We start from the raw sequence: 12,833 nt of genomic DNA, 5'->3' as shown, positions 1-12,833 counted from the left end.
GTCGTGCATCGTAAGGGGGATTGCGTTGCAGCGGGGATTGCATTGCACCTTCGGTGCAATGCAATCCCCGCTGCAACGCAATCCCCCCCCCGCCTCCGGGTGCTGATTGGCTGGCCTCCCGCCAGCCCGCTGTCAATCACGCAGTGTAAACAAGCCGCTGATTGGTCTGCCCCTGCGAAAAGCGATGACGGGCCCCGCGCGCACGGTTTCAAGGCGGCCCCCGTAAAGGGGGGGGGGGGGAACCGGGAGAGCGGTTTCAAGGCTTCCCCCACATACCCCCCCCCCCCCCCCCCCGTACACTCACCCACCCCCGGGCGGACCCCGAGGGCCGGGAACGGCGCGGGGGAGATCAAAGGCGGCGACGAGAGGGGAACGGGCCGGAGTCACCCACCGGCTCCACCGGGCTGCCGGCAGGTCTGCGGGGGGGGGGGGTGGTGGTGGAGAGCTGGGGGGCCGGGGGGGTTTAAAGGCGCGGGGTGGGGGGTGGGGCTGTGCAATGGTGGGGGTGTGCAATGGGGGGGTGTGCAATGGTTGGGGGGTGTGCAATGGTTGGGGGGTGTGCAAGGCTCTGTGGGGGTGTGCAATGGGGGGGGTGTGCAATGGGGGGTGTGTGCAAGGCTCTGTGGGGCTGTGCAAAGGGGGGGCTGTGCAATGGTGGGGGGCTGTGCAAAGGGGGGGGGCTGTGCAAAGGGGGGGGGGGGGGTGCAGTGCTAGGGGCCGTGCAGTGTGTGTGGGGGGGTGTGCAATGGTGGGGGGATCGTGCGGTGCAAGGGGAGGGGGGTGCGATGGTGGGGGGGGCCGTGTGGGGCAAGGTGTGGGGATGGATGCGATGGTGGGGGGTCTGTGCAGTGGGGGGGGGGGCAGCGTTAGCGGGCCCGGCAGTGGGGGGGGTGCAATGCTGGGGGGCCATGCAGTGCAAGGTTGGGGGGCCGTGCAATGTCGGAGGGGCCTTGCAGTGCAAGGTGGGGGGGTGGCAGTGATGCAGGGGGGCTGCAGGGCGTGGGGGGGCCCGGGGGGGGCCGTGCAGCTGGAAGGGCAGCGAGCAGGGGGTGCGGGGCGAGGGACGGCCGGGGCCGGTACCGGCAGCGCCTGCCACCCCGAGTCCCCACTGTGGCACTGCGGGTTGGGTTGGTTTTTTTTTCCGAAATAAAAGGTCATAATTGATTGAAAATGCTCAAATAAATCCAAATAACTTGTAAAAGATATTAGATTACAGCGGAGCTATTCATTATGCCAGGATGACAATCGAGTTAGGAGGGCGAGCGGCCGGCGGCCGCGGCACTGCTCGTGGGGACCCTCCAGCACCGCGGCCGCTCCGCGCCCCGGCACCGCACCGACAGACCTGCGCGCGCCGGGTCGCACGGCCGCAGCACGCTCGCGCACCCCCAGGGACAGGGCACGAGGACAGACCGCGGGGACAGACGGCTTCACCGCGGGGGCACGGCCCTGGCACACGCGGCAGCGCGGCCGCAGCGGGGAGCGATGCCCAGGGACACACGGACACGTGGACGGAGGGACGCAGGATCACGCCGTGAGCGCGGACCTCACGCGCACGCAGGCAGCGCGCACCCAGCCTCCTCCACAGCCGCGGTGCGAAGGCCGCGGTGCCGGCAGCGCTGCCCGGGACGAGCGCCGCGGTGCAGTGGGCCCGTCGGCGCAGCGGGGATTTCCCCTCCAGCCGGGTGAGGAGCGGGGCGGGGGCCGGGCTGTGGGAGGGGGGACGCGCTGGGACCCTCCGGGGACGGACCCTCGCTGTCCGGCCGCCCCGGGATGCCCCTTCCCTGCATGCTGCTCCCCAAAAAGCTCTTTTTCCTCCTCGGTTATTTTCCCTACGGTGTTTCAAAGCAGCTGCCGGAGCACGGGGTGAGCTTCACGGTCAGATCCGGGGTTCTCCCGGAGGCACCCGCAGGAACCCGCCACGGGGAGCGGGGCTGGCCGCATCCTGACCACCTGGGGAGCATCCTCCCGTGGATGTGCACGGCAGCGCCGAGCCGCAACTCGCGTTTTCCCCCCCCCCCGCCCCGTGCTCTGGGAAGTGCGCTAAAACATCCCCGTTGGATCCCTCTCCATCTGGGAAAGGCCGGGAAAGGGCTCCGGCCCGATAAATAACATTATGGATTAACCCAGCGCACGGAATCGTTGCCGAACGGGAGCGCGAGGCAAATCCCGGCTTTGGGGTAACGGTGTGCCGGGTGCCAGCAGCGCGGTGGGTTGGGGGCCGGCGCATTGTTCGGCCGCCGGTGGTCGGGGAGCGCTCGGAAATGGTTTCTGCAAAAAAAAAAAAAAAAAGAAAAAGAAAAAGCCCCAAAACACAAACACAAAAAAAAAAAAAAAGCAGCTGTGAGGCTCTTCCTTCCCTTAGTGAGCACTGCGGGGGGGGTGTGGAGTGGGAAAGAGCCGGGAAAACCCCCGGTGCCGGGTGGGAAGGGGGTTTGCGGAGCTGCGAGCGCCGAGCCTGCGTCCCTGCAGCCCCCCCGTGGGTAGACATATCCCCCCCCCCCGCCGCCCTCCTGTGCGTGGGTTATCAATGCAATAACCCCTCCCGGCCACGCAGCCGCCTTTGTCCGCGCCCGGGGCGGCCCCGGCGGGAGCGAAGACAAAGGGCGGCAAGGAGGGGCACGGTCCGCGGAGCCCCGTTCCGGGGCTCCGCGGACCGTGCCCCTCCTTGCCGCCCATTTTTGGGGTTCATCTGAGCTTCCCCGGAGACGTGAAGCTGCTGCGTGTGCGTGCACGGTGCTGTTCCCACCGGGGATACGTGGGCCGGCCGGCGCGGGGAGCGCGGGAAGAACCGCGCCGGCGGATTTGCACGCTCGGAGGCACCTTTGGGTGGGCAAGAGAGGAACCCGAGGAAGGGGTGCAAGGGTTAGCCCTGCACGGGGTGGGGGGGTGTGTGTGTGTGGAGGGGGGTGCCTACGGCACGGCACAGGTGACCCGGCCGCTCGGGGTCGGCAGGTTTCCGGCGCGTTGCAAGGTTGCCGGCGAGCAAGGGTCGTGTTTGCAAGCGCGGAGGGAAGAGGCGGCTCGGCGCTGCCGTCGCCTCCCCGCTCCCAGCCCCGGGGACGCCGTCCCTCTGCCCCGTGCGTGGCCCAGGGAGGTCTCTGCGGGAGGGGGGGGGAGTGCGGAGCCACAGCTGCTCTGGGGTCCCAAGGAAAAAGGAAGGAACTTAACTCCCATTAACCGGCCCATTGTATCGGCCGTGGTAATAATCGGGTTTGCTAATGCAATCGCTGCTGCGATGCGAAAATCCTACTGGAAAATGTATTAGAGCAATTATCCATCTCACTCCGCAGCCGGGTGGAGCATTAATATTCAATTTTGATGTGGAAGTCCTATCACGTTAATGACTTTGGTGACAAAAGTCGTTAACGTAAGACTTTTCCTTTATGGCACGGCATTAGCCGGGGTGAATACCACCGCGACACCGGTGCGCCCGGCGGGATCGAACGGTGCGTGCCACGAGGACGGCAGGCCGGGGCCGCGGTGCTGCGGGGGCAGCCGGGCCGGGCCCCCTCCCCTGGCTCCGCACGGTCCCTCGCACCTCGGGCTGAGCAGCCTCTTGCCCTGGCGCACGGCGCTGCCGGTGCAGGGGGATGGCCGGTGCACCGGAGCCACGTGGGAGGACCGTGCCAGGGGCACGCTGGCAGCGGGGGCACGGCGGCAGCGGGGTGTGCCGGGGCCCCGAGGAGGGCGCGGGGCGGATTAGCCGCGCTGCAGCGCATCCGGCAGCGGCACTCCCTCTGCCGCAGATGCCCTCCTTTGTTCTCTCCCCGAGCCAGGGGAGATGCATCGGTGCTTCCCCGCCTGCTGGAGAGCGCGGCGGTGCCGGCCCAGGGCTCATCGGCATCCCTGCCTCCTCCGGTGACACCGGGGCCGCCCCCGTGTCTGGCTGCGGCGGTGATGCTGCCCGCGGTTTGGGCAGCGTCCCGGGCAGGCCTGGACGGATGGGCAGACGGACGGCTCCTCCTCGGGCTGTGCCGGAGGTGCGTGGGCAGCCGGTCCCGGAGCCGCGGGCGCTGGTGGCAGGGGGACACGGGGAGGGGGACGAGAAGCGCAGCCGGAGCCCGGCAAACCCGGCAGCGGGGGCAGCACCCCCCGGTCCGGCCGTCACCAGCCACCGCCGCAGCTCCTGGACGGGAACGGCAGTGCCGTGGCCGGCGCGAGGCTGAGCCCCCGCTGCGACCAACAGCGTCGTGGAGCACCGGAGGTGATCGGAACCGTCCGACACAGGAGCCGGGAGCTGCCTGTCATGGTGGAAACAACCGTGACCTTCACCTTTCCCGCAAAGGGCTCGTCTCAAGCAGCCGTGCTCGCTGCCGCCAGCCTGGCCGTGACAACGCACCGGCTTTACCGCGAGCGTGGCCCGGCAGCGGGTGGCCCTACGGCACGGGCACGTGGCCGGTCTGGCACTGCAGCCGGTTGGGAAGCGGGAAAATTCTCCCGGCTGAAGAGGAGCCGGCAGGTCCCGGCCACATCCCAGGCACGGGCCGGGGGTCCCGGTGGCCCCTTCTGGGCCCCTCGGGGGCTCCCGCCCGGTGCAGCCGCCGCGGCAGGTCCCTGCACCCCTCCGTGCGGTGGGTGCTCGGCACAGCCGGCTCCCAGCGCGCGGTTCGGCAGGCGGCCCTGTGTCCCGGCCCTGGGGGTCCGCGCGCGGTGCAGCTCCGGCTGGACGCGGCGCTGCAGGCAGTCGGGCTTTGCTGCCCAGAGCCCCCCGACACGACGGTCCCCGGGCACCCGGCCGCAGCGAGCGAGCGGGGCCAGAGGTGTCCGAGCACGGCGCGGTCCCGCTGCCACCTCCGCTCAGGGCCGGCCCTGACCCCCAGCGCGCCCGGGCCGGAGCCTGAGGGACCGTTACCGGGACCAGGGCCGGGGCGGCTCCTCACCACGGCCCCGGGGCACCGCGGGGGGGGCCGGGCGTGGGGCAGGCGGCCTGGCAGGGCTGGTCCGAGGCCGGGCACGGCTCCTCAGGGCTGCTGGGGACGCGGCCGGGTGCCGCGGGGGGTGGGCAGGGCCGCGCAGCGGAACCCACCGGGACGGGAGCGGCCCGGGGCTGCGGGGGCACCACGGCCACATCCCACCCGCGGGGACTCGGCCTTCCCGGGAGAGGGGGACGCTGAAAGGCGGCGGGGCCGGGGTCCGTCCCGGGGCCGCTCGGTGTCCCCGGGCGCGGCGGCGGTGGCGGCTCCGCGCGCACGTGGCCGGGCCGGGCCATCGCCAGCCGCCCCGCCCCTCCCCCCGCGCGCCCATTGGCCCGCCCTTCCCCCTCCCGCGCACCCATTGGCCCCGGCGCCCTCCACAAACAAAGGCCGGCGCCCGCGGGGGGCCCGGCGCGCCGTTCTGATTGGCGGCACCGCCGCGAGTGGGCGGGACGAGAGGGTGGGAGGGACCCGCGCAAACTCCGCCCTCCGAGCCGCGCCGAGATGCCTTATAAGGAGGAGGGCGGGGCGCGCCCATTCATGCGCGCGGGGTAGAGGCGGCCTTACCGCGTGGCTCCGCCCACGCTCGTGGCGCGCGGTCCGGGGGGCGGGGCTCGGCTCGGTTCGGCTCGGTTCGGTTCGGCTCGGCCCGGCCGGGCCGTGTGGTCCGCGTGGGTACGTGCGGGTGGGGACCGTGTGGACGTGACGGTGCCAGGGCTGTCGTGGGGTCGGACGGGCGCGGGGGTTCGTGTGATGCGTGTCCTGCGTGTGCGTGGCTGCGTGTTCACGCGTCGATCCGCCGTGCAGCCCCCGCGGGGGTATCCCCGGTGCCGCGGACCCGCGTGCACCCGCGCGCCCCTACCGGCTTTGCACAAACACGCGTGTGCGGCTCTGCCCCCCACCACCACCCCCCCCTCCCGTGCACGTCCACGCGTGTGCTGTGCGGTGCTGGGGAGGTACCGGGGTGCCCACGGGGGATGGGCCGGCCCGGGCAGCACCAGCTTCCCCACGGCCTGGGGACACCGGCCCCGCGATCCGCCCCGCGCCTCCTCCGCCGGGATATTGGGGTGACACCGGGGGGGGGGGGGCACCACAGCCTCTCGCCTCCCCCCGGGACGGTTTGTGCCGTTTAACCCACGGCGCTTCCCTCCGGGACCAACGGCCGGATCACTCGTGGGCCCAGCGGTGCCCATCGCTTTATTTACGCCGCCAACCTGCCACGACGCGCGGCGGCCCCCGGCCTGCGCCGCGGATACGGGTTGAACTTTAGTCTCCGAGCAATTAAGGTGCCTGAAACTGCACTTCATTAATGGTTGTTATGCAATAAAACCGATAAAACTGCCCTTATTTGCAATATAAAAACGCAATTTGTTTTAATTTATGTTTTTAAATACTCGCCGGGTTGTTCCTGGGCTCTGCCAGGCGTCTGTCTTCGGGGAGCGGAGCGGCCCTGGGCTGCTCGACGGCGGGCGCTGGTCCCGCGGGGATGGGGGACACGGGGCGCTCTGGGTGGTGGGTGGGCACGGACCCCCGGCTGCAGCCACCCCTGGGCCGTGGTGTGGGTGGGCTCTGCCCCAGCAGCCTGGGAAGGGGGGTCCTATTCCTTCAGCCCGCTGGGCCCCCCCCCCCCATCCTGCCGTGCCCCCCTCACCCCGGGGAAGGGGGGGCAGCGATGGCCCCGTCCCGGGGAAGAGCTGCCCTGCGCCCCGGGGCAGCCCCTGGCACACGGTCCCCGACCCGGAGCTGCCGCCGAGGCCGATTCTCGCAGAAAAATCCCCGTGAGCAAGGAAGGGACGGTGGGACGGGGGTGGGAGCTCCCGGGGTGCGCGGAGATGAACCGGGATGTTTTCCTGGGACGGCATCACCCGTGAGAGCCGCAAATCTGCCTCTGCCCAGCACGGTGTGCGTGTGCAAGCGTACATGTGCACACGCACGCACACACGAGCAGATACGGGCACGTGCATCGCCCCTGCGGAGCAGCGTCAGGCAAAGCAGCAGCCCCCACCCCTGGACCTCCCGGAGGGGTTCCGCGTTTTCGTGAAACAGCGTGGGACGCTGCGCCGGCCCTAAGCCACCTTTTCTAATTACGGTAATTGCGGCTCCGGCAGCCCTCCGGGGCTGATTATTCTCTGCGGCTCCAAATCCGGGCAGGAGGAATCTGGGCCACTGGGCAGGACGGGGAAGGGCTCTGAGCCGCTGGGGCTTCCCGGCAGCTCCCGCGGTGGGGACGGGGACGCTGCCACCGGCTCCGCTCCCCTCTCGTGCTAACAAAACAAACGGGCCTCGCTTCGCCCTTCGCTGGTCCCCAGGGGCCAGCCGGAGCTGCGACGCCCCGTTTTGTGCCGGCTGAGCGGGGCTGGGGTCCCCCGTGCCGTCCCCGTCCCGGTTGGCATCTCCTCAGGCAGTGGCCGGCCACGCTCCCGGGCGTGCGGGGGCTTCGGTGCTTCCCGGGGAGTTTTGGGGTGGTGCAAGGGCCCCCAGTGCTGCTGGGGAGGGTCTGGCCGTGGCTCGTGCTGGAGGCAGGATTCGGCCCTGGGCTGCTAGTAACTGATGAGTAGCTGGAGGGAACCGCGGTCCCTCGGGATGGGCACGGACGAGCCCCGTGAGCAATGGCGCAGGATGGGGGGACGGTGCCGGGTGGGAGCTGCTGCTGCTGGGGGGATGAATAAAATAACCTGAGGAGGAAGCGGCAGCGAGCACGCGGCCGCTGCTGCAATATCGGGCGGTTATTGCGAGCAATAAATATATTTGCTGGCTCGCAGGGAGCCCTTTGGGCTGGCGGTAATTGCCCTTTGCAGCAGCTCCCGCCTCTGGCTGCGGGGTGCCCCCAGCCCCCCCGTGCCACGCTGGCTCTGCCTTCCTTCATTTTAGTCCTTATTTATCTCACTATTTCATCCCTTTCACAGCCTCCCCCTTTCCCGTTTGCTGAGCAGCAGCAGGTTGAGCCCCTGTTGATTTGGGGGGGAAAGAGGTGGGCTGGCCGGGGTGGGGGCCCTCGTCCTCCCCCCAACAGGGTGCACGAGGATGCTGGCGGAGGGGAGCGACGGGGACTCGCTCCCGCCGCACCTCGTGATGGGGGTCGGGGCTCCCCAGGACCCTGAGCAACACCCAGCACCCAACTTGGGGTGCAGCCCCGGTGCCAGCCTGAGCATCCCGGTCGTGTCCCCCGTGCACGGCGCAGACGGCGCTGGTCCGGAGAGCGCGGCTGTCCCGGGGGGATGCTGGCAGCTGGGCCACGGCAGGCGCCCGCCGGCGAGATGGGCTATTTTTGGAGGGGGTGCACGTGCCAATGGTGTTCCCGGGATGGGGGTGGGAAGGAGACCACCCTGCACGGGCAGGGAAGCCGGTGGCAGCGTGCCAGCCCCCCAGTCCGGGGCTGTACTGGGAGCACTGGGGCTCTGCGTGCCGAGTCGGGTCGGCCCGCGCCGGTGGGTGTCGCGGCCCCTGCGCACCCCGTCCTGCGCCCGTGCGAAGGGGTGAGCTGCCTGTCCCTGCCCGCGGTGCAGGGTTAGCGGTGGCCGTCCCACGGCGCGGGGCCGCGTGCGATCCGTTTATTCGGTAGCCGGGATCTGACGGGTTGCAGGCGAGCGGCTGCGGGTCCGGGGACACAGCGAGTGGAAACACATACTGTCCCCAGCCTGTCCCCTGACCCACGCCGCTCCGCTCGTGCCAGTGACGCCGTGCCAGCCGTGCCGGCGAGCGCTGGTGCAGAAGAGCTGGGGCCACCGCGCCCCCGAGCCGGGGCTCCCCCGCCGGCGCTGGTGGCCGGGTCAGGGTCCGCAGGGGCGGCAGAGCGGGGTCCGCTCCCCCGGCATCCCCGTCCCACAGCGCGGGGGCTCGCGGCCGGCCGGCTTTCGGCGCTTGCCGCGTTCCTGGCTGCTGGCGGCCGCTCAGCACGTGGAGAAGCCACCTGAGCCCTTTTTTCTGCCAGTGCTGAGTTAGGGGCCATGTAACGCTAATTGGATAAACATGATTTCCCCTCTAAGTGGCTGCAGATGTCTCCTCCGTGCAGGAGCTAGGTGCTCTCCCTTCCCTTCCCGGCCTGGCCAGCGCCTGCCACGGGCACCCGGCGGCAGCTCTGCCCTCCCCGGCGGGCGCTCAGGCACCCATGGGTGGGAGGTGCCCGGCCCAGCCCCACACCGGCACCCCCGGCCCGTGGCAACAGGCGGGTGCCAGGGCCGGGCTGGGGGGTGCTCCCGGCCCCGTAGCGTGCACACACGTGCGTGTGCGCACTTATCCGTGGGTTTGTACGCGTGTTTGGGGCTGCCTGCGCGTGCGGGCGTGCGGGCGTTGGCGCAGACGTGCAGGTGCGTACGTGCATTTGCACGGGTGTGCAAGGTGAGTGCGTGTTTGCACCCCGCTGGGGTGCCCGTGCCGGGGGCTGGGGCCGTGGCAGCTGTTGGGGGGGGCACACGTGGGTTTTGCTGCACGTTCCTGGGGGGCACAGGGGAACCCCCACAGCACCCAGGGGTTCTCTCCCCTGCAGCCCCCTGCCCTGTGCCTGGGTGCCACCGGCCGCGGCTGAGCACCGCATCCCGTGTCGGGGTACCACATCCCGTGTCGGGGTACCACGTCCCGTGTCGGGGTACCACATCCCACACCTGGGTCCTGCACCCCACAACTGGGGCTCCCCCACACCAGGGCAGCCACAGCCCCCAGAGGACCCCCCCTCATCCCACCCGGGGACACGCAGGGACGCGGGCACGGTCCCGGCGCAGGAGGCAGAGAAACGCAGCCGGTGCTACCGCCGCCGGCGCCGGAGCCCGTGCGGCACCTGGAGGGAATTAGACAGACGCGTTCACCTCCCTGCAAACCTTTTGTAGAGCAAATTCCTGCGGTTACCCATTGCGATTGCTGCAAATTATACAAGCGCCGTGTGTTTTGTTCCAACGGCAGCGTGCAGTCGGCGCGCGCCGCTCCGACCTGCCGCGGTGCGTGGCCCTGGGGGAGCCGTCCGGAGCCCCCCACGTTCTTCATTTTATTTCCTCTTTTTTTTTTTTTTTCCCCCCCTCTTTCTCCTGCTCAGGGGATGGAGAACGAGCGGGCGGGCAGGGCCGGGGGAAGATGCCTGCGACGGGCAGGGAACCCCCCGTGGGTGCTGGGTGAGTGACCACGCGGGTTGCCCGATGGAGGTTGGTGTGCGGCCACGGCGCAGGGCTCAGGGTGCAGCACCCGTAGCTGGTTATCTGCACTCTGCGAGGGGAGAGGAACCTTTGGGTGCTCGAACAACACCCCACCAACCCCAAGAACAGACTGCTGGGGGGACCCTGCTGCGGACAGACAGACCCACGGACGCACCGGAGTCGGGGACTGCTCTGGCCAGGATGGAAACCGGGACCTGGTGCCTTGCACGTGCACAGCTGGATGCACGCCCAGATGTGCGCCCAGGGCTTTGGGCACCCTGGGTGACGGGCTGCCCTCGGGGGGCCGAATGGCCCCCCGAGGGCAGCCCGTCTCCCAGGGTGCCCCCAACCCGGGTGCCACCGCTGTTGCGCGCGCGCGTTCGTTTGCGTGCACGCGCGCGTTCGTTTGCACGCGCGCGCAAGTGCACGCGCGAGCACGTGCATCCGTTTGCACACACGCGCCTGTGCGCAGGTACGTGTGCGTGCCTTTACGTGCGTGCATCTGCACGTATACGAGCGTGCGCACGCCTGCGTGCCCGTGTGCGTGCCCTGCTCTCGGGGGTGCCCCCATGTAGGGGGACACCCCCACCCCCACCCCCACCCACCCCTCCCCCCCTTCACTCCCGCCCCAGCTCTCCCAGGAGCAGCGGGTACGGTCCTCCAAGACGGCAGGAGTAACCCTCTCTTTGCCGCTCTACCCTATAACCTCTCGCTGTCCGGCCCATCGACTTCCCGGAAGCGCCAGCGGAGCAGCGGAACCCGGAAGTGCCGCTGTGGCCGGTGCCGGGGGCGGGTCGGGTCCGGTGCGGTGCGGTGCGGTGCCGTCATGGCGGGCACGGGCGGCTGAGGAGGCGGCTGAGGGTGCGGGTGGCGGGGGCTACGAACCGGGCCCCGCGCCATGGCGGCGGGCTCCAATTGGGGCCTGATCATGAACGTGGTGAACAGCATCGTGGGGGTGAGCGTGCTCACCGTGCCCTTCTGCTTCCGAGAGGTGAGCGCCCCGCCGGGCCCTGCGTGTGTCCCGGGGCGCTGGGCCGGACGGGCGGACCCTCGTCTCCGGCTGAGGCTGGCGGGGCTGGGTACCCGCGGGTCTCACCGAACCGGGGCGGGGGGGGGGAGGCGTGGGGGGGGGGGGTGTCCTGCCGGTGTCCCCACGGCGCTGGGTCCGGTGAGAGGCAGCGGGAGGGTCGGGGGAGGCGCCGGGGCCGGTCGCTGGTTCCCCCCCCCCCCCCCCGCGGAGAGAGGCCCGGTGCGGAGCCGGAGCTGGGAGCCTCCGTCCGCCTTCTCGTCTGTTCGGGGTCCCCACGGGCTCCTCGGCGCGGTGTGTGCCCCAGGAGGTGCCCGGGGCGGCGGGGCACGGCCCGCGCCTTTGGCCCCTGTCTTGCCTGGGAGGGCGGCCCGGTGCTCTGAGCGGCGGTTGGCACAGCGCGGTCAGCCAGGGCAGCGCTGCAGACGGAGATCGGGCGTCTCTTGTGCTAAACTAAGTGGTTTTCCTTGTGGTGAGCTCTCCGAGTAATCATTTCTGCCTTTCTTGTGAGTAGAAGGGGGAAAAAAAAAACCCCAAAAAACCAATTTAGCCATATGACAAACACGGGTCAGCTCGGAGGCGTTGAGCCCTTACGCTGAGCTGTGCCCCCGCTCCCCCCCCCTCCAGGAGCTGCCGTCGCCCCTGCGGCCACACCGGGCTCAAACGCAGCAGAAAAAGGGCGGCTGCGATTAAGATCTGGCGTCGCTTGTGCCCGCTTAAAGTCACCTGCTTAAAAAGCATCCAGTGATTTACATCCCCCGCTGTAAACACGTGATCCAGCAAGGCAAGACAGCGCTAGTAGCGAGCTCGGTGATTAGTTTACACTGTCAAATAGTTCTTATTGAATACGTTTATGACGGAGTTTGCACCTCAGGATTAGGAGCGGCCTCTCTATGTGAACCTGTGGAGAGCACTGGGGGATGAACAGGGGGGCTATGGAAGTTCTGCTCCACAAACAGCTCCCAGTTCGTTCTTTGGTGCTTAAATTGGTGCAGCTGGAAGCTGTGGGAAACAGGTGGCTGCTCTGTGTCGGCCTTGGGCTGCGGAGAGAGCAAAATTGAGCTCGTACATCATGTTTCTCCTGGCTGCTCTGAAGCCGAGGGAACTCCCTTAACAGCCAAAAGTGCGGCTGGAAATACGTGTGGGAGCCGCGAGGCGATAAGGGAGGGCAGTAAGGCTCTGCGGAGTGACTGACTTTCCATCTTGCGCTTGTCTCTTCCCCCTCTTCTCGTTTCAGTGTGGCATTGTCTTGGGAGCTCTGCTGCTGATTTTCTGTTCTTGGATGACTCATCAATCCTGCATGTTCCTGGTGAAATCGGCCAATCTCAGCAAGCGCAGGACCTACCCCGGCCTCGGTGAGAATTTTCAGCTCTAGGGCTTTGTCTTTTTTTTTTTTTTTTTTTTTTAAACTGCGGTTTTACTTTGACCCCTTAATTTACAACTTTCATACTGATATTGTTGGAATAGCAAATGGTTTCTTGATGTAGTTTTCTATTTGCGTTGTTTTCCTCTGTCAGTCTCTCCCCCCTGCCCCGTGTCCTCAGGGGAACGCGAGGGTTTAATTCTGCTCTCGACAGTGAAGTTAATAGGCGCAGAATTGTTTTGACTCTGCAGGGCAGGGGAGGAGTTGCAGCGTTGACTGATCAAAACCCAAGTTTTCGGGAGCTGGCGTAGCGGGTGTCTGGTGTAAATTATTGGTCTCAGCATGAAAGCCGCGAGCTTCCCCACCCAGTGTGCTGCCGGGGACATCGGGTTCTGCCAGCGGAGAGC

At 68.4% G+C, this 12,833-nt stretch overlaps 1 protein-coding gene and 1 long non-coding RNA gene across 2 annotated transcripts in view; both read left to right on the top strand.

Annotated features, from left to right (window-relative positions):
* The first annotated feature begins 89 nt into the window (after positions 1-89).
* LOC142604409 (uncharacterized) lies at positions 90-2,228 on the top strand. The gene is made up of 3 exons (XR_012838269.1): positions 90-414; positions 1,238-1,682; positions 1,849-2,228. It is a non-coding gene; the product is annotated as an uncharacterized LOC142604409 (long non-coding RNA).
* An 8,567-nt stretch (positions 2,229-10,795) lies between these two features.
* Positions 10,796-12,833, top strand: part of SLC38A10 (solute carrier family 38 member 10) — a 38,768-nt gene continuing 36,730 nt past the window's right edge. Inside the window, exons 1-2 of the mRNA XM_075770836.1 lie at positions 10,796-11,027; positions 12,301-12,418. Coding sequence (XP_075626951.1) covers positions 10,935-11,027; positions 12,301-12,418 — 211 coding nt within the window. The 5' untranslated portion in view covers positions 10,796-10,934. The remainder of the gene's footprint in view (positions 11,028-12,300; positions 12,419-12,833) is intronic.

Source organism: Balearica regulorum, chromosome 18, assembly GCF_011004875.1.
Source record: "Balearica regulorum gibbericeps isolate bBalReg1 chromosome 18, bBalReg1.pri, whole genome shotgun sequence".
In the NCBI taxonomy this organism is placed as follows: Eukaryota; Metazoa; Chordata; class Aves; order Gruiformes; family Gruidae; genus Balearica; species Balearica regulorum.
This window is presented reverse-complemented; position numbering and strand designations above follow the sequence as displayed.